At 35.2% G+C, this 26604-nt stretch overlaps 1 protein-coding gene across 6 annotated transcripts in view; it reads left to right on the top strand.

Annotated features, from left to right (window-relative positions):
- The first annotated feature begins 2202 nt into the window (after positions 1-2202).
- Positions 2203-26604, top strand: part of LOC150095587 (integrator complex subunit 12-like) — a 274079-nt gene continuing 249677 nt past the window's right edge. For 2 of the 6 annotated variants that reach the window (XM_090410188.1, XM_090410194.1), the window contains exons 1-2: positions 2203-2522; positions 22323-22506. In XM_090410188.1, the coding sequence (XP_090266314.1) occupies positions 22336-22506 (171 nt within the window). In that variant the 5' untranslated portion in view covers positions 2203-2522; positions 22323-22335. Of the gene's footprint in view, positions 2602-4758; positions 4887-22322; positions 22507-26604 lie in introns of those variants that run through there. The other 4 variants (XM_090410189.1, XM_090410190.1, XM_090410192.1 and 1 more) reach the window with 4 other exon arrangements.

Below are 26604 nucleotides of genomic sequence, written 5' to 3' on the forward strand. Positions count from 1 at the left end.
TTAGCTACCATAAGTTCTTCTTTCTTAGCCAAAATGGTTGATATTGTAAAATGACTGGTTTCATATATTCGAGCTAGCTGCATAACTTTCACACCTTCATGATGTTTTGCTGTTATTTCTTTCTTCTGTTCAATAGAGAAAAATTTTTTTTTCCCTCACTAGCTTTCTTTTTGGGACTCATTTTGTCACAGTAAAAAAATTCACTATATATATATAAAAAAAAAGATACGCAAAATACGGTATTATTACAAATTGTACAAACTAAGAACAAGGGATATAAAGAACATATCATCACCTGAAAATAAAAGTAAAAGTTCAAAAAAAAACTTTTTGAAATAAAAGTTAACAGTTAAATTCGAAACCTGCAATTTTTGACTTAGTGCATTTTGCTTGTAAGGTGACGATATTAGAGACAGCACTTACCTTAACATACACTGATTAGCAGCTTATAGATACGATTATTATACAGATGAGATTTGATTTTGCCTTTTGATGGCGAACAAACAGTGACACGCACCCGCCGATTTATTGTCTCTATGAACCAACAAAAAATAAATGCTTAAATACTCATTTTCATCATAAAACGCGTTTATAACCACACATTTTAAAATAAAGCACAGTACACTACAAGAAAAGAAACAATAAAGGGAAAACATAAAGCTGGCTATGATGGGTCAAACATATCTGAGCTTCTCAGCTGTGCAGCGTGGCTATTCTCTATTCGACAATGTCTTCTCGCACGTGGCTGAGTGCGATCGGAAAATTCCAGTTTTTTAGATCGGATAGAGGTTCACATAATCGAGAGTCGTTAACCAAGAGATTTGTTTCTTACAGCCACTCGTCGTTAACCAAATACGTCATTATCTGAGGCCGTTGTTAACCAAGGCACCACTGTATTTGTGCGGCTTCTTTAAGCCACTTTTATGTTGTATTCGCGGAGCAACATAGCCACTTTGTCCGTAACATTTTTGATGTGCGGCATTTTGATTACATTAGTGAAATCTTGTTTAAGTAAGGGAGTTGCAGGAGTTGTATTGAGAATAATTTTGATCGTCTTGGGTCCAAAACCATTAATTGCGAATTTTTGTACCAGGCAGTGTAATAATTAGTTTTTTTATCGGGATGCCTAGATATATTACATGCCCTGTTTCGCAAAGTTTTAATTATGCCTTTTTTTTTTTTGCAATGGATGGTTGTGTGAAGCGAAATTTAAAAATCTTCCCGTTGTGGTGGGTTTTCTCTATACGGAGAAGGATAACTTTTTTTCCCCTCTTCGTTTACTTCAACAAGGATATCAAGGAAAGATAATTTTTTATGCTGTTCTAGTTCAATAGTGAATTTTATATTCATTTTTATTTTGAATTTTATATGCAAGTTGTTTAGATGATCTTTAAAAGCAATCACTCATCTACAGTTCCCGAACAAATGGCGAAAATATCATCGACGTAACGTAGCCAAACTTTTTGTCTTTTCTGATAGGTTTTTAATGCATTTGTTTCGATATTTTCCATAAACAGGTTGGCTAGAGCTGGAGAACCATGGCAAGTCCTTTTTGTTCCCAATATTTGTCTTGAAAAATGAAAAAAAGAGTGTTTTCCATTCAGTGTTTGAAGTAAGTAGTTTACTAAAACACGATCTTCCTTTAACAAGTCGATGCTGGCCACCAAAGAGTATTTTTCTGTTTTCAACCCAATTCTGAATCTTGATCCTATCTAACCTCTCTAACACTTTAACCACAACCACTCCAGACACACAGACCAGCGCCTGTAATTCAAATCCCTCTTCTTATCATCTCCCTTATGAATCAGAACATTTTTTCCCTCTTTCCACTTCTTTGTAATTTGGTACAGTGCAAAAAAAAAAAAAGATTTATAAAAGTCTTTGTTAACTCCCTGGAACATTCCCTCAAAACGCATTTATTCAATTCCTCATATACCTTCTGTTCACTGACTAACAGATCCTCCTTTTCCACTGCATTTAGGTTCTGCATAATGCCACAAACACAAGCATGAAAATATCTTTATATGCTCTGCGGGTTATCACTTCTCCATTTTCACCAATCAATGCCATCCTTCTATAAGCATGCTTTCTTCTACTGGCCACATATCGAAAAATTTATATATATATTATTTTATGAATTGATATATCCATATAAGAACTCTGGCGGAAAATTTGCGAAGTTGCATGCATTCATGTCTTGACTGTAGTATGTGTATTCATCTGTCGTGGAGTACTACAACGGAGCGTTTAATGGAAGCAAACAATAAAAAGGATGATGTTGGAACGGTCAAATAAATCACAATAATAACCGTACATATATCTACTAAGAGCTAGTGAGAGTTATTTATTAAGCAAATCTTATTGCGTTAAAAGGAGGGAGTGGTCGCTTATTTGCTCCCGGTGAATATATATCAGTGTTTATTATGAAATTGCGTTTTCAAACCGAATGAAGTTAGATTAACTTGGCATTAGAAGAACTTTGTTATACGTGAAATATTTCCTATTTTAATTTTTCTATATAAGTAAGTTTTGCAATTGCGCACTAATTACGCTGAGCAACAAATAGATAATTTGTTTTTATTTTATTTGAAGCTAATGTAGGTGAGTTATATTTCAGAAACATTCAGTCAGTATTGAGTGACAGCATATTAATTGTAATTCATATGAACCGATACCACGCTTATGCTAATATACTGGTTTGAAGGTTTCCACTCATAGTTAGTCTTTGAACCAGCAATCATTACGGAGTTTCACTGAATGGTTGCCATTGCTTTGTACAAATAACATCATTGAAAGGATTCTTAATAGAATATTAATAATCCTTTCAATGATGTTATTGAAAGGATTTTAGAAGAAGTTAGAAGAAAAGAAATTCAAATGTATCTGGAAAGTGGAACTTGAATGACTATATCCGATTGCTTTTTATGCCTATAACGTTTTTTGGTAGTTCTCCCTAACTGTCCCGTTTAAAGATCCAAATTGGCGGCTTGTAGAGAAGTCTATGTCGAATTTTCACTATTATTTAGTGAATTACTGTTATTATAAATCACTACTATTATTATAAAGGATTGCCCTTCATAGGTGTATATACATTTTTAAACCAATATAAATTCTGTTTTTAATTTTTGTATCACTGGTGCTTGGTAACTTGCAACTTACATGCTAAAACTATTGGCATGCTTATTTAAAACCTTAATAAAACTATTCATCAACCTGAATTTAATGTGGAGATACAGCAGATGAACTTTTTTAAATTTTGTAAGTGGAGGATGTGAAGTAGTTTTCTTTACTGACATTGAATATGTTAAATGGTCAATGTCACTTTGACAGATATATTCATTCCACTTGCATTCATCAGAACAACTCAGCCAGCTTAAATGCCACTTGTATTCAAAACAACATTTTTAAATATGTCTGCTGAACTTCAACACCATATCTACCATTACCCCCCCATCAAGGCCATTCTTCTGGCCTTGTCGGTTTATTGTAGTACAGATCAGTGCAATGGAAAATTTGTAATCTCTTTGTCCAAACATGCATATCTTATTGCGTGGATAGGCTTATGTGTTCGTCACACATGTTGAATTGGATTTAAACAGTATTGATGCGAACATAGATTGATAAGAAAATAACTATTTATTAACTTAAAAGCTAATATTTCGCTGGTATTATATCCAGCATCTTCAAGATGCTGGATATAATACCAGCGAAATATTAGCTTTTAAGTTAATAAATAATTATTTTCTTATCAATCTATGTTCGCATCAATACTGTTTAAATCCAATTCAACATGCATATCTTATGCATATTTAAACCTACAGAATCTCCATTTTTGTTATTAATTAATGTATCTCTTTAATATTATCAGCAGAACAACTATGTTTTTCCTCAAATCATCCTTAGTATCATGAGCATGCATATTAAGTATAGTGTCCATGTATAATGTTCTCTAGCACTTGTCATCACCTGCCGTTTTCTTGATTCTGCCAATATTTAAGGTAGAAAGGATAGACCATAAATCATGAAAAGTTTAAATTATCGATTTTTTTATTTAAAAATTATTTTTAAAATTAACATATTTAGAAAAATACAAGTAATTTAAAGTTTTAACACTGTTATTCTTAGTTATTAGATACTATTAAGATGATTCTGAAGTATAATCTTCTCAATATGATGATGAGCATCATAAATGTGCATGCATCCAGAGATAAACTGTAAACCATTCTTGTTTGCTTATGGATTTGTATACTTTTTTTTGGATTTATGCATGTAATTTCATATTCACAGATTTTGCCAAATTCATCATCTGTAACCTCTCCTAAAGTAGTAGTTTGTAGTAACAGTAAAAACATTTGCCTTTTGAAAGTGGGTGTTTTTATGTGAAAAAATACATTGTTGATGTTATTTCAGCAATAGAAAAATCTTACTAATTCAGAGGTCAACGGACCTGCAATTTTAGTTTTTGTAATAACACACAGACCCACTTGATCATTTTCTTTTATATAAATGTAGATCTAATTTTGACTTATCTAACAGTCAAAAATACTATTTTGTATACATTTCCCTTTATGTATAAGCGAAATGATGAGACAAGAAACATCTTTTTTTTTCTCGAGCGAAATATATATAATTACCCTAGCATCTCTTAAACTTTTGTAATAAAAACAAAATCACAATGTTAATATTAGAGGAAAGATGAAAAGCCATTTTTCTCTTAATAAATTAATCTAAAGAAAGAGTTCACTTTAATTCCAACAGTTTTTGTCCTGCATGTATTCTTAATTTCAGCATGCAGACATTATCAGATGTAGTAATTTTGTTATGGTTACTCCACGCCTGCACAATTCTCTAATGTGTTAAAGCATTTTGTACATCTTTTTCAGAAGGTAAATATGCGTGGTTTTTCACTTTTCATTCATCACTTGTAACAAAAACTTCAAATTGTTTTCTTGGTTGTTTTTTTAGTGTTATTTCGTGGTAACATTTTCATTATTCACCTTAACAAATTCCTGATATTCAGTGACATAATTAATATTTCTCTTTGTAATCTGTCATTTCTCACTGTTAGATATTACTTTGTGTAATGTCTTCTTAAAGGCCTTCTGATAGGACATTAATACGATTTTACAGTATTTTGCATTTACCATACAGAATTACTCTAGTTGACAGACTTAAATGTTGGATGTTATAATTTATTTTAATTTTACTTGCATTACAACAACAAACAAAACTAAATTATAAAAGTATGTTTATTGACTGGCATATATTTTGCTGGATTACAACCAGCATCTTCTGAATAAAACATGTTACAGTTCACATGACATTGAGTAAATGAAACAAGTTAAATTGTAATGATTTTTCATAATCTTCTACCTTCAATAGGCAATAACCCTTGTTTAGACACCTTAACCAAATCTAAACCACCTAAAATTAATATACCACAGAAAGAACTAATGCTTTAAAAAAGATATATAAGAATAAAAATATTGTGATTACTAAAATGGATAAGGAGATTACAACAAAAAAATGCACAATCTCATAGATAACCATTCTACTTACCAAATCATAGATTGTGATTACTTCTTGGCTCAAATCACTAGCAAATTAATACCTATTCACATTAAAGCACTCTGTATTTAAGTTGGACCTAAAATCCATAAATCCAATATTCTCTTATGCTGTATAGTTGATAGTATACACAGCCTAATTTATAATCCCCCCCCCCTCTCACTGGTAACACTGAACAACACACAATTTGCCTCTGAAATGAAAATGGCAATTCTTTACTAATTTCGATGTGCTAAACACGAAAATGACAAAATCTGTCGATTGGTTCTTGTGTAAGAGACCTCGGTCTACGTTGCGTACATAGGTATCATTTGGCAATGCTATATTTCAGTCTATTGATTAAAACATATTGCATCAGCCAATCATTAACAAGGAAAGTGGTCCACACTTCCATGTTGGTTGATTACTTTTGGACGCTCACTAGAGATGATTCTAAGCAGCTATACAAGTGACAATCAAAACATCGGATGTAGAAGCGGACATTTACCAGTATATGTGATAAGTACGTATAAGAAACAGATGGAGAATATACTTTGAAGGGTTTTTGAATGAAGAAAATGCAAGGACTCATAGAGAAGATGGGGAGCCTTATGAGGGGATGGTGCAGAACATTAGTAGAGTGGAAGTGAAGGAAGCCATAAAGAGGATGAAGAATGGAAAATCGGTGGGCCCTAACAGGATCCCAGTGGAGGCATGGAAGGCACTGGGGGAAGAAGGAATTGACCTGCTGTGGGACCTGTTAATAAAAGTTTGTCAACAGCAAAATATACCTGAGGAATGGAGGGAAAGTACTTTTGTCCCCATCTACAAGAGTAAAGGGGATGCCCAAGACTGTAAGAATTACAGAGGAATAAAGTTGATGTCCTACACAATGAAAATCCTACAGAGGGTTCTTGATGGAAGACTAAGGAAAGAGATGGAGATTGCATAGGAGTAATTTGGCTTCATGCCTGGTCGATCGATGACAGATGCTATCTTTGGGTTACAACAGATGACGGAAAAGTTTCAAGAGAAGCAACGGGAGCTACATCGGGTATTTATTGATCTGGAGAAAGCGTATGATAGAGTGCCAAGGCAAGAAGTCTGGAGGTGTCTGAGGGAGAAGAAGTTACTGGACAAATATGTCAGGTTGGTGCAGGAGATGTACAGAAATGTAAAAACAAGAGTTCGAACCTGCCTGGGAGAGACAGAAAGTTTTCCAGTGACAGTTGGCTTGCATTAAGTCCATTCCTGTTTAATATTGTGATGGAGGAGGTGAGAGAAGACGCGCCTTGGACTATGTTGTATGCAGATGACATCGTGTTGCGTGCAGAATCAAGAGAAGAAGTGGCAGCTAAACTGGAAAGTTGGATTAAAGCACTGGAAGAGTGAGGTATGAAACTGAGCAGAAGTAAGACAGTATATGTGTTGCAAAGTGGATGTCAGCCAGGAGATGGAGATGGAAGGAAATGTCACCAGGAAGGTTAGTGACTTTAGATACTTAGGTTCAACAATGAAAGAGGATAGTGAAGTTGAGAAGGAAGTGGGATGGAGGACCTGGAGAGAGAGAGAGAGATGGCTGGAGTTCTATGCAATAAGAGGGTGCCAATCAATCTAAAAGGCAAAATCTACAGGACAGTAGTGATACTAGCTATGACGTATGCTATGGAAACTGTGGCCCTAAGGAAAAATAACATCAACAGGATGGAGATAGCAGAGATGAGAAAGCTTAGGTGGATGTGCAGTGTGACCAGAAAGGATCGTCTGAGAAATGACTATGTAAGGCGAACAGTGAAAGTTACAAACTTAGGAGCAAAGATACAGGAGGCAAGGTTGAGATGGTTTAGTCATGTGATGAGGAGGGAGGAAGAGTATGTGGGAAGAAAGGTCATGCAGATGGCCAAAGAAGAGATTGAGGATGAAGAACTTGGATGTGGCTACAGCCCAAGACAGGAGGTTGTGGAGGAGACTCACCACAAACAACAACCCTACTTAAATGGGAAAAGCTGCAGAAGACGAAGAAGATTCTATTATATAAGAAACTGTCGCCGATCTTTTGTAAACTGTAGCTAGTTTTGCATTTTCATTGTCATTCATGTTCAGCACCTCTAAATCTATAAGAAATGACTAAATTAATCTGGGAGGTATGATTTTTATAAAATTTTGTTGTCCAGTGTAACACTTCTACTTTTATTTAAAAAAAAAAAAATCTGTGTATTTCAAATCACTGTTAAAAAAATAACATCCTTAAAATTTCAGACACAATGGTTTTGATCTCACTTCCTTATTTACTAATGTACCACTGATAGAAATTCTTGATTTAACAGTCACTCCCCCCCCCCCTTCTGATATCTTTGAATGATTCAATTTTACAGTGTATGTAAGTTACTTTACTTAGAAAGGAAAAATCTATGAACAGATTAATGGTAATTGGTTGTCTATCCCCCCCAGTTAACTTTTACATGGAACACTTTAAAGTACCTGCCCTGGATACTTTCAAACCCTTAGTGTCATTGCGCTCTGTTGATAACATGTTTGCTATTTGGCCCATGAGCAGAAGACACTTTGGATTACTTTGTAACTTATCTTTACAGCCAGCTTCCCAAAATTCACATCACATTAGAAAAGAATAAAATAACTGTTTGCCTTTTCTTGACACATTAGTCACTCACCTTTCAGATGTTTTTTAATTTATGGAAAACCAATACACACAGGAAGATATCTATAAACAGTGACATTGTCATTGAGCCCAACAACATGGAATTCTAAAAACACACACAGAGCCAGAGCTATCTGTTCTACTGATGCAGTCCTTTCCACAAAACTTAACTATCTTAGCCATACTTTCTTGGCCAATGGCTATAGCTTCCACAAAGTAGATAAAATACTACATGGCCCCTTCCTACTCCTCCCCACTCTGCAAACACACATGAGCAAAATACCACTATTACTATTTCATATATCCAAAATACATCTGAAAAGATGTATCTTGGATATACTAAATAGGAATTCAAACTGCATGTCAGATTACCAACTTTGGTTTGCTCTTCTGAGGACATACTTCATCCTCTAGCATATCCTGGGGTATGAGGGTGGTCTGAAAAGTTCTTGGCCTAACAATGAAAAAACAAATTTATAATTTCAAAATTATTTTTATTTTTCAACATAATCTCCCTTAAGATAATACATTTATTCCAGTGATACTCCAGTGCCATTATCCCTCCCTGTAGTGGTTTTCAGTAAGATCTGCACAATACTCCTCTACAGCTGCAATTACCTCTTGATTCAAAGAAAAATGCTGACCAGCGAAGAAGAGTTTTAGTTTTGGAAATGGATAGAAGTCAGAGGGAGCCAAATATGGGGAATATGGCGACTGTTCCATAATTCATAGTGCAAATCCTTTTATTTTCCCTTTGCCAAAACACCTTTGTGGGCAGGTGCATTGTCCTGATGAAAGATGATTTTTTTCTTCTGCAAACCTGGTCTTTTCTCAAGAATTTTTTCATCTAGTCTGGTTAAAAGATCGGAATAATATTCCCTGGTTATTGTTTTACCATTTTCAAGATAAATAATAAACAAAATGCCTTTAGCATCCCAAAACATCAATGCCATGACCGTTCCTGCTGATGGAACCGACTTTGTCTTCTTTGGCGCTGAACAATCGGCTTCTGTCCACTGTTTTGACTGCTGTTTGGATTCTGGTGTGTAATGGTGAATCCATGTCTCATCCATAGTAATAAATCGACTCACAAAATCAGTTTTATTCTTGTTATAGAAAAACGCAAGTACTGGTGAGAGATTTTCATGCGAGTGCGTTTTTGATCTGCTGTGATACCCATCTTGTGGTACCCATCTTGTGCTAAGCTTTTTCATTTGCAATTCTTCATGCAAAATATATTCTACACATTCTTTTGAAATGCCTATAGTCTCAGCAATTTCGTGCGTGTTGACTTGCTGGTCATGCAATACCATATCGTGCACTTGATCAATGATTTCTAGTGTTGTTACACTTTTTGGGCGTCCTTCATGTGGATCATCTTCAAGGCTGGTATGGCCATGTTTAAATGCGGCAGCCCATTTCTTAATTGTCGAAAACGAAGGAGAAGAGTGCCCATAAACTTTTATGAACTTTGAATAAATTTCTTTTGGCTATAAAGCCAAAAGAAATTTATATCATGTGGTTATAAAATATTTTATAACCACACAATACTCAATTTTATCCATTTCAAGGGATATAGACAATTTGTTTCAGACAGCTCTACAAAACAAACTACTTGATAGAATGAGTTGCAATTTCATATGGATGCTCATGACAGATGTACCAACTTAGAAAAAAAAATCTTGCTGATAGTGTTGCCATCTAGGGTCGAGGCTGAGAACTTTTCAAACCACCCTTGTATGTGAAGTTCCCTGTGACTTAGCCTGCTATAGATAGACAGGAAGATCTTTTGATATGTACCTTGCAGAACATAAGAAATACATTTGCTACCATTATTATCACAAGTCAGGATGACCAATCATGCTTTCATCATCATCATAATTACGAATCATGGGCTCACTGCCCGTTGATGTCTGATGCCTGTTTCACTATCTTCTTCCACCTTTCTTTGTCCAGTGCACAGTGTCGCAGTTTTTGTACACCCATTCCACACCAGTCTTTTATATCGTCTATCCATTCTCTGTATGGTCTACCTCTTCTGTTTAAACCATCCAAAATACCAAACATAAATGTCTTTATCTTCCAGTCCTCACTCATTCATTGCAGCTTCCGTTTTATAATCAGAAGATTATAAAACGGAATTAGATTCTGTTTTGGTTGTATCTGATAGCTCTCTTCATTGGTGATTTTCTGTACCCATCTTATTCTTAGAATCTTCCTGTAACAAGTTCTTTCAAACGACAAAATTCTTTTTCTTGATTCCTTATTTATTACCCACGTTTCAGATCCGTACAGCACACCGCTGAAGATGCATGTTTCCAATACTCTTAATTTTGTTTGCAGACTGATCACTTTACTTTTCCAGATGTTATCCATGGCCTTCAGATTTGTTCTTCCCTTTGCAATCCTGATCTTTATTTCTTTTTTACAGTCCAAGTCATATGTCAGTTTACTTCCCAAATATGTGAATTGTTCTACATTTTCTATATCAGTTTCATCCATTTGTATCTTTTGTTTCATGTTCTTCTCACCAAATACCATTGTCTTTGTTTTTTCAAAGTTCATAACAAGTCCAAATCTCTTCCCTTCCTCATTTAACAGTTTCAGTGTTTTTTGTAGTTCTCTTTCGTCTTCTTCAATAATAACAATGTCATCTGCAAATCTCAGATTGTTAATTCTCATTCCGTGTACAGATATTCCTTTGGCATCTTTCATTTTATCCATTGCTCTTTCTAGATGTGCGATGAAAATGCTTGGTGATATTGGGTCTCACATTCTAATACCTCTGCTTGTTTTAAACCATTTCCCCAATAAACATCTTTTAATATAGCTATCAGTTTTTTATCAATTCCATAAGATTCCAGAACTGCTAATGTCACTTTCTGGTCAATACTGTCAAATGCTTTCTGAAAGTCAACAAAGCAAGTATATATGTTTTTGTTTTTTCTCCTAGCTTTCTTTGCTATTAACCTCATTGTCAAAATCTGTTGAATTGTAGTTCTATCCTTCCTAAATCCTGCTTGCTCGTCTGCAAGGTATGCTTCCAATTGTGTTCTCAATCTTTCTGTCAATATGATCATCATCACTTTACCAAGGTGACTTATCAAGCAATTGTTCTATAATTTTTACATTCTAGCTTATTTCCTTTCTTGTATAATGTTACTAATGTTGATTTCACCCACTCCTCTGGCATTTTCCCTTCTTTCCATACCATATTGCATAGTTGGTGCATTTCTGTAACCATACTTTCACCACCATATTTAATCATTTCTCCAGTAATGTTATCGTTACCAGGACTCTTGTTGTGTTTTAGCCGTCCTATTGCTTTTTCTACCTCTCCTCTTAAAATGTCCATATCATGCTCATTACCTAGTGGTGATATCTGCTTCAATTCTTCAGTGAGTTTCCCAATGCTATCTGAATCTAGTTTTTCTTCATATAACTCACTACATTATCTTGTCCACCGCTGTACAATTTTTTCTTTATTCATGAATACTTTACCCTTTTCATCTTTAATTGTGGTCTGTTTTGGTTGCCACTTTCTATTAATGGTTCTGATCATTTTGTATACCTCCCTTGTTTTATGCTCTCCATAGTACTGTTCTATATTGTTGCATTGGGCTTCTAACCATTTCATTTTATCCATTCTGACTGCTTTTTTCACCTCATTACACTTCTATATTGCTCTTCTATTTGTTCTGATGTATCCCTTCTTATCTTCAACATTCTTTTCTTCTGTACTAACTTCAATGTTTGTTGTGTAATCCATTTCTTCTTGATCTTCTCTTCTTCTGGTACTGTTTCTTCAACTGTATCTTCTATCGCCTTCATTACTCTTTTCACTCTTAAATTCGAGTTTTTTTTCTTTCTCCACACTTTTAAGTTTCTCTGCTAACACTGTTCTGTACCTTTTTCCTATTTCTGCTTCACTTATTCGTGCTGTATCTCTTCTATTCTGATGTTGGGGTTTATATTTCTTTTTCAATTTCATCTCGATGTTTGCAATCACTAAATTATGGTCCGAGTCTATATCCGCTCCTTGAAAAGTTCGACATTGCTGTACTGATGTTATCCATTTTCTTTTAATCATAATCATATCAATCATGTTTTTGGTTTTCCCATCATTTGATCGCCACATCCATTTTCTACATTCCTTTTGTTGGAATCCTGTGTTACAGATCATCATCTCGTGGTCCACAGCAAATTCTAACAATTTTTCACCTCGTTCATTTCTTTCTCCGAAACCATATTTTCCCATGACTTTTTCCCAACCATCATTATCTATTCCAACTTTGGCATTCCAATCTCCTTCAATAATTAACACATCTTGCTTTGGTATTGTTTCTATTGTCTCTGTCAGATCTTTGTAGAATAAGTCAATATCCTCATCTGTGCTGTCAGATGTGGGTGCATATATCTGGACTATTGATTTATTGAATGGCTTTGCCTGAAATCTTGCTACTATGATTCGTTCATTAACTGGTTTGTAGCCTAACAGTGCCTCTCGAGCTCTTTTGCTGAGAAGGAAGCCAACTCCTGCTTCGTGCATGGTGTCATGTCCTGATCATATTACTTCGCATCCATTGATCTCTCCAGATGATGTCCATCTCATCTCTGTCAATCCTAGTATATCCCACCGATATCTCTTCATTTCCTCACAAAGTAGTTCTAATTTTCCTGACATCCAGAGTGTCCGCACATTCCGTGTTCCTACTGATAACAGTTCTGTTAGTTTCAGTTTCTGTTTCCTTTCGGTATCCCACTTTTCGATCCAACCCTGATCGCTTGATTGGTATCGCAGGCCTTGTTTATCCGGGCGACGCCCGAGCCGGCATGTTGTAGCTGTTGGTTGTATAGGCATCAGATAACAATCGTGTTTTTTCTTTACGGTCAGAGCATCGACACTCATCTGACCGACCCTCCTCCTCTATCCAGGCTTGGGACTGGCATGAGCCCCCTAAGGATCCCATGGCAGAGTTTTGGTTACTACCAAATACCCTTTCACACAGGATTAGATGGACGAAAACCAGTGTACTATATAGAAGTTGTTATAGGTCAGAAAGACTATTTTTAGAATTTGCAACAGCTATGAAACATTTACCTAAGCTTAACAAATATGGCTGCATTAATCTGCCAAATATTTGAGAGACTATCATCTGAAGATCAGTTCCTGCTGAACTGTAATACTTCTTTTATTCAACATTAGCAAATATCAAAGGACATTAGATCTTTTGTCCATTACAATTTGAATTGTTTCACTTACTCATTGTTACATATAAACTGTAACATTTTGTTTTGCCCAGAAGTTGATAGTTTTGAAATCCAGCATAAACTTATAATCCTTTTTATAATTTAGTTTTGTTTGGCGTTGCAATACTTTTAAAATAACCATATTTATTTTGTAATAAATGATATGTTTATATCGATAAGTCTGTCATTTTGAAGCATGAATAATTATCAAGATCCTACTGTTTATTATGGAATACAAGAGGAGTGTTACTGAGATTAACAAAAGCAAATCACGCTTACCTAAATCTGCTGTCTATAGCATAAATCTTCAAATTATAAAATAAATGGATTAAAAGTTTAATAATTATTCTAAAATATCGTTATAATAACTAAAAATGTAATAACTTTACATTATTTGGGATATCATCCTGTGTATTTTGAGAATATGCTATGTAATTAGTATTAATTGAATTTAATAAACAGTGTATTTTTAAGTCTCAGCTCTGGTAGGATCCATAGAGAGTGGAAGAAGGATGAAATAGTTCTTTTATAAAAGAGGCTCAACAAAAGTGGCAAATTATAGACTGATTTGTATGTTATGAATGGGCGGATAGGAATATGATACTATATGGAGAAAACATTGTTTTATGATGGATAGGTCATCACACCTCAATGAATTATCCCCTTTTGTATAATAAAGTCACAGCTGAGTTGGACGAAGGAAGTGAGTACAGTGATACTGCCAGACTTATTAAAGACATGTGACAGGATACCACATAGAACTGTGTCACATAAATTGGAGAAAAGAAGCTGGTGATCTGAATTTCAGAATCTGACAGATCTCAGAAACAAAGTAGTTTATAAGGAGTAGAAATGGAAGGCAGATGACTAGCAGTGTATTGTTGGGCTCTGTACTTAAGCTGCTGATTTAATTTGTACATTAATGATACAGACAGTGATCTCCAATTACAACAAAACAACACTATTACCATCTACCCAACCACCACCACCACCAACAGTATTTTTTGTGTGTAAGTTGTGTGTGTGTTCTCATGGCCAATTGTCCTGGATGTGGGATGAAAACCCTGCAAGATCTTGTTACTGTGTACAGATATGGTTACCTAGATTTCTTGGGGATGATAAAGAGGTGGAGAGAGGATCCAGAAGTGTGATTAAAATGATGACAGAACTATGAAATCCTCCCTGTGAAGACAGATTGAAGAGTCCAGGATTGCAATTTGTCAACCAATCGAAAATTGATTCACATGCAGAAAAGGGGAAAGGGATGTGAGTATTCCCACATCAGTTCCTGTCACAGCATCATCTTAACTTGGAACTAAACTATGTTGTCTGCTTCTGTCACATGTCTGCTAGTTACCCTTTTTTTTTTGTCTAAATTATGAGTATACAGTCTGATACTGGTTCCTTCAGATATTCCTTGGCCATCTCCTATACACCGCTAACATTCCTCCCCTGCAGATTCTTATGATGCAGCACTGCTTCAAGTTGCCTCCTTAGCTTGTCATAATCATCTGCCTTGTACTTTCACATACAGCCTTTTCTTAACTGAAAGTTTCACAAATGGCAACCTCCCATGACAAGAGTGCATGGTCACTCCCCAGTGAGAGGTAATTTGCTTATGGCCAGATCTAATGACCAGATCTAGCACTCAAATCCAGAGGCCCTCCCAAAAAAAAATCTCTCACATGCTGTTTCTAGTGATCTCTTAGTAAATGAATAAATTTTCAGTCTTGGCAATATGATTTTTCCTATGTCCCTGCAGCTGAAGTCTCTCATAATAATTACTTGACTTGCACTCGTGCTAATTTTCCAGTGCATGTGTTACCTAGCACTCCTCACACTATAAAAGAAAGAATTATATATTTTGTCCTAACAGCCTCTATATTTCATGAGATTACTGAAAATGAACTGTCTTCTACATCTCCTACTCTACCCTTTTGTGGCTGAAAATTGTTTGCTATCATCAACAGTACCTCTTCTGCTTGTCATATTTCCTTTATCCTTCCTGAAAATACTATATCCTACACATTCTATTCCCATAAATAAATAATTTGCTTTCATTATAATTATGGAGACAAACTACCATTTTAGAAAACTTACTTTAATTAGACTCAAATAATATTTGATGAAAAACAGAAAAGTTGATCTAAAAATAAATAGAGAAAAACTAAAATCACATTTAATCATTTTGTAACAGCAAAAAACATAATAATAGAAAACAATTTCTTTGAAAGAATCTCTTCATATACATATTTAGGTCATCTCATTGATCTAAACCGTGGACTGCAAAAGGAAATTGAAGAGGTCAACTTGCCTGGAGTGCATTCAAAAAATTGAAAAGCATTTTTCAAAAAATGATATCCCACTCTGTTTAATAAGGAAGACATTTCACCAGTGTATACTTCCAGTCATCACATATTGTTGTGAAACTTGGTGTCTAACAAAAGCACTGACAAATAAACTTGCAACAACTCAAAGAAAAATGCAGAGGCTGATTCTAGGCATTACATTAAAAGGTAAGAAGCCAGACTCATATCACTGACATTATTCTTCACCACAAGTGACTAAAATGGAAATGGGCTGGACATCTATCCAGAAGAGAAGATGAGTGATGGACCACCATACTAATGAACCGGATTCCAGAAGAAGGGTAACGAGGCTATCCTAAAAGAAGGTGGAGTGATGAATTGTTAAATTTTGTTGGGAAAAATTTGTCAACCATTGTCAAGAACAGAGAAAGATGGAAGGACCTTTAGGAGGCCTACTTCCAGCAGTGGACAGAAAATGGCTGAAAAGAAAAAGAAGAGAAGAATATTTGATGTTTTACCCTTTATATCAAGTTCTTCCTCAGGAATACATATATATAATGGATCACAAGCTACACACTGGTATACAGTACAGAAGGCTATGTATAACTGCTTTGGTCAACTATTAACCCCAGCTTGACATTTGGTGAAATATAGAAAACTAAACTCCCAACTAGTAACTTCTGATTTATTTATGACTGGTGAAAGAGATGGGGGAAAAAGTCATATAAACTGGTAACAAAACTACATCAGTTGCAACTTAAGGGTTTAGTTTCCTATCTTTCACCAGAGATCAGGCTAGTATCAAGAGTTGGCCAGAACACTTATACATAGTCCACTCTAATGTTTACCAATGTAGTTTGTGATCCTGTGTGTGTATGTGGATGCATTTCAGAGGATGACCTTCATATAAAGGTTGAAACATTGAATGCTATTTTAGTCTAATTCAAGTGAGGTCTCTAACACAGTTTGTCTCCATAATTATTCATAATGAATGCTGATTGAAATGTAATCCAGAAAAAAAGCTATGTTATTATCTATGGTATTATCTGCTATGTCACAGAAGCCAAGTCTTACAAATGCCTGTAACTTTTGACAAAGTTCTGCCAACCAATGCCCAAAACTCCTCCATCTTATTTCTGATACTTCAGGCATTAATATACATAAACTGCAGTAACCCCTGAATCTGAATAGACTTCAGATTCTCTTAATACTCTTCCTACAATTTAGAGTTATGCATTTTGAGAAGAGATTGTAAATGGCATATTATATTGATGGGACTTTGCTCCAAGAAGATGATGAGGCTAGGAATCTTGGAGTAATGGGGATAGGAAGTTAAAGTTCACAAACTGCATTGCAAAGGTAATGAAAACAACACAGACTAATTATCAATACTGAGATGAACACTGATGTATAAGTATCAGTATTGTACTTGTTTTGATATGACCACATATCAATTACTCTGCTTATATCTGGTCTCCAAAATTCTGAGTAGATGAGAAAATAGTGAACAGAAAGAGACAACAAAGGCGAGTAGTGTTAGGTGGGAGATGAATTTCATTTACCAGTGTGAGACCACTGCCTCACTTATTGCAGGCCTGAACTTGCTTGAAAAAGTTTCCATGTTTGGTCTCTAGAACAGGGTTTCTGGACTATGTATTTAAAAAAAAAAATATACATATATATATATATATATATATATATATATATATATATTTCCCACCTGTTTCAAAGCCGAATGTAGAAACTATGAAAATTTTGTAAGGTAAGTTGACCAGAAAGCTTACAAGAATACACGCTCCGGCATTCACCAGTTGCCTTAGTGTGGACTACTTAAAAGACATTGGTGCTGCCCAAGTGTCTATATATTTGTCTTTTATTCCATTTAGATAAGGTTTCACTGGCCTGACAGCTGTTTTGAACTGGTTGGTTCTCTTCAGAGACCTGGCAGAAATCTTAAGAGAGCAAGAGCTCTCGTTTAGTACTAAGTAACTTGAAATGTCAGAGAAATGTATTTTTCATAAACGAACTCTTGGTCAGTGCATAAAACTAATTACTAAAATAAAGAGCCAAAAGGCTTCAGTTCGGTAATACAAAATTACATAACCAAAATGGATATTAGATCCAGCATTATTTCAAAGCCGAAATAATTTCTTAAGGGAAGTTGACCAGAGAGCTTACAGGAATACACTCCCCGGCCTTCACGAGTTACCTTGACATGGACTACTTGAAAGACATAGGCACAGCCCAAGCATGTATATATTCACCTTTTATTTGTCCATTGAGATGAGGTTTCACAGGCCTGACAGCTATTTTAAACTGGTTGGTTCTCTTCAGAGATGTCATTTTTCATTGCCGAACTAAAGCCTTTCAGCTCTTTACTTTAATAATTACTAATTACCTTTCATGGGTGGAAACCACATAAAAAAAATAAAATAAATGAATAACCAAGATATTGGTAATGTGGAATGTGGTGAATATGAAGACAGATTAAGGAAATGTGGACTACAAACCACGTTGAATAGTTAGAGCAGTATGTGGCACTTTTTTCTTAGCTATCAGTGAGTGGGTGGAATGAATCGCCATAGATAATGGTGAGTGCATCATTAATGAATGGATTTAACTGATGAGGCATTCAACTCACTCAAGTGGTGTGTGGATTGAGTAGCTCTCTGGCAGTTAGTTCTTTGACTTGCTGGAGATGCCTATATAGTAATAGTCACATGTGTTTAAGATGTTTTCTGCACTCAATATTGCTGAATTAGCATCATGATTTCCTGATATTACTCTCAAGGGGAGTTCAGGTTACTATGACAGCACTACATGATTAAGTTTACATTATTACTAATCTCCTGACAACAATTTTCTTCCAAATCAATCTATTACTAGTAAACATTATAATATTGTCATATCTAACATTCCATGCTTCTAATGCTCTTCTCACAGAATGAATCAGCCTAGACCTGGGTCTCTTTCTTGCCATCTTGGCAGTAAACACCTGTTTTGCTAATCTTCCTTCACCCATTCTATTTAAATTCCCATACCACCTTAAATTAGCTCTGCTGATTCATTCTTGAATGCTAATAATGTCAAGTTCCTTTCTAATATCTTCTTGTTTTATAGGATCTCCATTCAGAATGGAGCTGAAGTTTTCTATGCTCCTGCCTATTTTCATAGTTTTGGTCTTTTTTTATGATTTTCATGCCAAATTTGTTACAACTGTTGTTCAATTTAGTTAGTGAATCCTGGAGACTTGGACTAGATGAGTTTAGGAGTACAACATCATCTGCATAAAGTAAAGAGCTAACCAAGATATTTCTCCAATTCTAATCATACTTGACATTTTCTTTCATAATGTGATCAATATAGATGATGAATAAGAATTCACTTATGCATGTGCATCCTTGTCTTACCCCTGATTTTACATCAAACCATCTTCCTGTATTTCCATCAATTCTAACTGCAGAATGACAACTTAAATATAGACTGTGCATTGCTCTGTGTAATGTTCCTTTCACTCCATATAATTGTAGTGTTTTGAGAAACTTTTTTCTGGCTGAGAAAAAAGGCTTTTCTTTTTAACATCAATAACTAGAATGTAGCAAGAAAATTCTATAAGAATAATCAAGGAACTAAAGTTTTAGTACAATAGCATCCCCAAATGATAAAACTTTTTTTCAGTAAATATAAGCCTCTCCTGTTAATAGTAGTTAATTGCAGTCTAGTTAAATTAACCTGATTAAAAGAGAAATTAAAAATTCCTTATTAAATATGCACTATTAAGATGACTGTAAATTTTATTTTATTCATCAACAAAACAACAGCAACAAACCAACCGAGAACTTTGTTTCTGTAACAAGGCTTTCGATTTTTATTAGTGTGATTGAGCTATAAGCTGTAAACAAAGTAAGATGATTTGTTAACTAACCAAGTCATCTTCCTTTGTTAACACCTGGCTTGGTTGGCCAAATGCTTAACATACCTTCTCTCCAACCAAGAGGTCACAGGTTCGAATCCCACCATGTTTGTGATTGTCTGTCTTTAGATGGGAGATGAATTTCATCACTCAGTGTGAGACCACTTCCCCACTTATTGTAGGGCTAAAGTGGCTTGAAAAGTTTCAGTTTTTGTTCTCTTGAGCAGGGTTTCTGGACTATGTAAAAGTTACAAATATATATATATATATATATATATATATATATATATATATATATATAAATGAGGTGTGGCTATTAAATAACGAGACTGGTTGCAAAAACATATGCCTGGGGAAGGAGTGTCCTAGTTTTGATTTCCGTCGACGATGTGAGAAGCTTGAGGATCTTCCTCAGCCATAGCCAAGTTAGCCGGTCTTAGGCATGGACAGCAGGGTTTTTCATCCCGCAAGCAGGCAAACTGACCACATGAACACACGGATACAGTCATGAATATTTCCCTTAGGGGATGCAGCAGAGGAGTGGTGAACCAGCTGCATTAATATGCCAGTAACCCCTCATTAGGAAGGGACTCAACTCGTCCTGGACAGATGAGAAGGATAGGAGAGGTTGCATAAATGTGGTTTATCATTACAATAATACAATACAATATAATACATATAATAATACAATATAATACAATAATTTCTACAAGTCAGAGAGGTTGTTCCTGGAATCAACAGAAGCCTTGAAACATACCCCAAACCTTAACAAGTATGGCTGTATAAATCTACCAAAGATTTGGGAGACAGTCATCCTAAGACCAAATTAATATTCATTACTTTTATTTTTTATCATTTGGACTATTTCAAAACTTTGAATTTTTTTATTTTATTTTTTATTTTTATTTTTTTAAACCTAGATGGCGCCATATTAGGACTTTAGTTTTGTGCTGCACGCTGCAATCACTTATACTGTCCCCACTGTTACACCGGATTGTGGTTGTCTTGCCTTTATAACAAACTTTGTGTTGTGTGCTCTGAAGATGCTGGATATAAGACCAGCGAAATATTAGCTTTTAAGTTAATAAATAGTTATTTTCTTAACCATCTGTGTTCTTGTATACCGTGAAACCTATCATAACATGTCTGACGAACACATAAGCCTATCCACGCGTATCATTACAATAGTACAACTTAATGGTTACCCCCTTCAACATACTCCCCTCCTATCTTTGCACCGTTGCATACAAATTTTCCATTGTTGGAAACAGTGCTTCAAGTCATCAGGTGTTATCTGCTTCAGTAACACTGCCATTTTTTCCTTTACCTCATCCACTGACTGAAAATGGGTGCCCTTCAATGCGGATTTCAACTTTGGAAAAAGGTAAAATTCACATGGAGCTAAGTCCAGTGAGTAAGGTGGATCTTCTTATCAGCCAGATACTGCTTTACAGATGGTGCACTGTGGGCTGGAGTGTTGTCCTGATGGAGAATCCAAGCATTGTTCTTCCACAAATCAGGTCTCTTCTTCCTCACTCGTTCTCTGAACCTCAAGGTAATAATGTTGGCTAACTGTTCTCACCCTCTGGTACCCATTCAGCTATTGAAGGACACCCATTTTCAGTCAGTGGATGAGGTAAAGGAGAAAACGGCAGCGTTACTGAAGCAGATAACACCTCATGACTTGCAGCACTGCTTCTAACAGTGGAAAATTTGTATGCAGTGGTGTATAGATAGAGGATGGGAGTATGTTGAAGGGGATAACAATTAAGTTGTATGATTGTAATAATAAACCACATTTTTGCAACCAGTCTTGTTATTTAATAGCCACACCGTGTATATATAATTGATAAAAATGGCAAAATAAATCCTTAGCCTAATGGTGCAAAATGTACTATAGGTTTATAATAACCTTTCGTGGGTGGGAATCACACACAAAAAATATATGTACGAGGGTGTGCTGAAAAGTTGTGATAATCACTATGAAACAATTGAGGGAACCATTTAACTTATGCATTATTCTTCATATTCCCCACAAAGTTTTATACACTTGTTACAATGCTGCTGTTACATAATTTGCAATCCTCTAAGAGAAAAGTCTTTCCCTTGACATTTTCCTTTTTGTTCTAGGTGTTTATCAGAACTTTTCATCCCCCCCCCCCACCACCACTGTGTGTGTGTGTATTTTATATTAGTCTACTGTCACCACACTTTGGTATTAAAAATCAACACGTCTTAGATCTAAAAATAATAAATCATAAAAAATTTCATGCAAAATTGAAACTGGACTTTTTATTTATTAATAATTATTCTATCCATTGGTTACTTTAGCTACAGTTGGTCATAAGAGGTAGACAGGTTGTCCTGGTGAAAAACTGATTTTTTTTCACTAACAGAATGGAAATGACTTAATAAACACTTGCAATACCATTACACATGGTTTTACATTTTTTCTCTGTGGCTTATCTCATTACTTTGAAATTGTTAATTGTATTTGTTATTTTATAAGTTGGCATAGTTTTATCTGTTTTCTTCTCTTCATTTCATAATGTAGTATTTTTTAAAACATTATGTGAACAGAAGGCACTCCATTAATTTATAATGAACATTTAATTGCAAAAAAAAATTCTGCATTACATTATAGGTGAAAGGAAAATATGGCAGCCTTAGAATTGGATCCACTTTTTGTTAAGGCTTTGAGACTTCTACATTCAAAAGCAAAAGATTCTGCAGAACAGTTGCGCCAGTTATTAGATGATGTTCTAGCCCAGAAACAATGTTTTAGTTCTTATAAAGATTCAAAGCATATGTTTTTATCAATAAAGCAGGTGAGTGATTTATGTGTGAATTTTACTTATCAGGTATCTCTTTGCAGTGTGTTGCATTTCTTTCTTAATGTGTCATTAGGTAATTTGGTTGCAGAATGGAATAAATAAATAGAACTTTTTATAATAGAGAAAAAGAGGCTTAGCAGTACTTAAAATCACTCCACTTTTGAAAATCAAATGATCTTTCATAGGAAATTAATTATAGGTGAGATGTTATTGATCTTTGAGAAAAATTCTTGACTTCTGTCAGTTTCTCATGTGAACATGATCTGCTAATGTGAGAATGTAGTTTTCTGTTCTAAATTGGTTTCTTTTAATTAAACATTTAATTTAATCACGGTTAATTTTAATCAGACATAATTGTTTGTTGTGTCGGAAAAAGTGCTGATTCACTATTGGTGAGTCATCCTGTTTCCGAGCCAACACACGGTAACGATTAGATCTAAGGATAAGGACATACTTATGCCTCCAGAAGAAGAGCTAAAAGGATAGTGTACATATGTTCACTCAGAGGTATGTCTAACCAACTGAGGTTGTAGATATTAAGTAACTTTGGGAAATCTATATTTAAAGTTGATAATGTCTGTGTGAAATTAGCAAGGGAAGATTATGTCTCAGTACTGAAATGTTGTTATTAGATGTATATAAGATGATTTATGTATTAGAACCATGTCAAAACAGTTCGGAGTTGCGGTGACCAATCGGCCGCAGCTATGAGCATGACGTAGTCATCGAGAGAGGGCGCGAGATTCAAATCGCTCTCTTGTTTTCTGTTCCTGTGTTCCCATCCAATCCTGGATAGCTGTGGAAGCTTGCTGCCGGTGCCCAGCAACAATCTCCCGGTTACTGTTGTGCCGTGTCGAGTATAGTCACCAAAGGAACGAGGTCAGAATTCCAGTAAAGAGCCGTTGGTTAGTTATGCCAGTGTGTAGTCAGCGAGAGGGCAACCTTTTGAAGATAATAGAAGTCGCTGATGCCATGGGAAAACGTGGTGAGAAAACACGGAAGTGTAATCGCAAGGAAGCCCCCGGCAACTCCGTGAAAAGACAAGGATGGTAATGTACAAGTTTTCATACTCATTTTAGAATAGTAAGCAAGAAAGGAATAGGAACTAAAGAATTTAGGAGTGCCACACATTTAACTTTCATATGATGCCTAAAGGACTGATTTTGGACTAGTCTGTCTATGTCAAATAAGCTGGTGCCACTCTAAGCTTATGCTGAGGAAGGAACCAAACCTTCGAACTGTTTATTAGGAAGAAACTTTATGATATCATGTTAAATATTAGCTTGAATATTAACTAAGTTGGGGAGGATAAAGCTTGAGCACAAATAAGAATATTATCCCATGTTAAAATACAAGATGGATTGCGTCTGATATGCTCTACACAAGGATTGTATATAACTATGTGCATGTGTTTTTTTTATATGTGAGCACTGAGTAACTCTGTGTGGAATAATCGAGTCTAAATATAATAATACAAAAAGGGTGTGGGATTGTTAGATTAAAATTAGGAGTAGAAATTTTGGATATCTTAGCCTAAAGGGGGGGAGTTCAGACTCTTTAGTATTGAAGTTACTACTTAAAGTGTATACATGCAAGTGTTTAAAATAAATGTATTTCTTTAACCCAAAGTTCATGAGTGTGTTGTTTTCTGAGATTTGAATTACCACTTATTAAATCTTCAGACCTGTATAAGTAAAAGGGAAATCCATTTTCATACGAAAGAAAGAGGGGAGCCACGACTGCAAATCACGAGATCCCTTTATTATTTTAGAGTTGTCTAATTGTGTATCAGAATTCAATTGCCAGCTGGCACAGTCGTTTTAAACAATTATAAATTTGTCAGCAACGGAATAGCTGATATCCTAAAGTGATAAATAATAACAACAATAGAATATAAATGTACGAGGGACTGACGACGTAACATGTTGGTACTAACTGAGACATTATGCCTGTTTTGTTATTTGATGAAATATTCACTGTTAGTTTTATTTTGTGTACTTATAGATTTACATCTTTCCTCACAAAGTAACCTAAGTTAATTGTAAAATGAAATAGATCAAACTGTCAAATCTCAATGTAGCTTAAAAATACCAAAGCGCTTTACATTGATTTTTTACATAGGTCAAGTCCCATGAGAACTATAAATAACCTTGTTTTTCTCTATGTATATTTTGCTAAATGTTAATGTAGTTAACCCTGTGGGAAATGAATGTATTTACTGTTTTAACGTCGAAAACAAAGGCAATGCTTTGCCATCGGGGAACTTTGTATATAGTTATGTGTCGAGCATAGGCAAGTTGTTTACTAGTTTTGTATATAATAGTTGCTTACAAACTCTGCGCTAACACCTTTAAAGTTGGTATCCAAGAGTGCTGCTAGAAGTTTCCGTGAACCGAAAGGAGAAGCAAAGTATCAAAGAGGTCTGCTAGTTTTAGAGACAAGTTTCCACACCCGGCAAAATACAAAATGAAAAGATTGCATGGAGGAGAACAAAGAACGAGTCAAACTTAAAAGAAGATGAAAGATGAGAGAGTCATGCCGAATTCTTCGGGCTACCACTCTTAGTTCAAGGTTGCGTGATCGCAAAATAAAAGGAGACTGAGCGGAGCATAAGGGGCTTCCCGGTTCCAGTCGTCGCCAGAAAGAGGAGCTTCCAGACATTTCTGAAGAAGGAGAGGCTTCCAGACGCCAGAGAGAGGGATCCCGGTTGAGAGTTGATGGCAGTTTCAATTTCTTGGAGATGGCAGTCGTCAAGCATTTTCGGTGAGCCAAGGCAGAGGAGAAAAGGCGATGAAAATTACTCAAGGCAGCTTCGCTCGGAAGTTTTCTTTTTGCCGTGGGAGAACAACCTTTTGCCTGAGCTGTATGAGTACCGCAGGTTGCAGTTCACAGCTTGCTATTTTCCCGATAAGATATTACTGAAGCCAGACATTCCTGAGGAAGCTCAAGATCTGAGATGAAAGAATTGCCCTAGAACTTTTTGTGCAAGACTTTTGACTGAATGTGTGATACAGAGCCGTTGTAAGTTCCATACTTTTGTACAATTCCTCTTATAGTATGTTATAGAAAGACTTTTAAGAATTTGGTTAATAGCAGTAAGAAATGTCATTAAGAGAATCGATTGGCATATTGGAAGTTGATATAAAAATTGTAAAGATAATTTAACAGAGTTAGCTAACCTCTTTTCAAGTAAATAAGTTGAATTTGTAATCAGAGAGTAAATAAGATTGTGAGTTAAAGAAGTTAATTAGTGTTAAAGTAAAAAGGTTCTAATTTATGCTAAAGATTTTATAAATGGATAGAGAAAGCAATCTCCCTATTGTTTAATTCATGCATAATTTGTAAATAAATGTGTTTTAATTATTTGTTAAAAGAGTGCTGCCTGATCTTTTATTTTACAACTGCACTGTTCTTAAATAAATCGGACTTGTGAGCGGAAAATAATTTAAGGCAATAAAAGCGCAGTTCAGTTACTTACGAACCATGACTGTTAAAGTAAACATTGATAAAAGAAACTTCGCTCGTGAGAGAGAGGGAAATCTCTCTCACGAGTGAAGGGAAATGCCAATTACATGATATATTGGTGGCACAGTCTGACAAATGAATTTCCAGTATTCATAGGCATTCGACTAGTAAATACAGAAGGTGGATAAACATAATAAGCAGTAGAGTAAGTGAGAAAGGTTACGAGAGAGAAAGCACGCACTTTTGATTAGAATAACAATATATAAAGTATAGAGTAAAGGCATAATAATAATAATAGCAACAAACAGCAAGGTATTACAAAACTACATCCTGTAGAAAGCTCTGAAAAAATTCTAGGGTGTCTTGTAATGTGCATGTGTGAAAAGAGGGAAAAGTTTCTCCAAGTATAATCCCACCAATATGATATTCAACTGGATATCTCATCATGCCAAAGTGAATAACTTTATGCTTACTGACATTGACTTGGTGGCCATTATCATTTGCCCACACTTCAGCCTATTCAAATTATTGTGAAAGTAAAGTATATCAGTAGCATCTTTCATTGCCCTGCTTATCTTAGCATCATCACCAGACAATGAACATCTGTCAGGTCATTCTCAGTATCAT

Source organism: Typopeltis vanoorti, chromosome 20 (genome assembly GCF_054136105.1).
Source record: "Typopeltis vanoorti isolate ZY-2024b chromosome 20, IOZ_Tvanoo_1.0, whole genome shotgun sequence".
NCBI classification, from domain to species: Eukaryota; Metazoa; Arthropoda; class Arachnida; order Uropygi; family Thelyphonidae; genus Typopeltis; species Typopeltis vanoorti.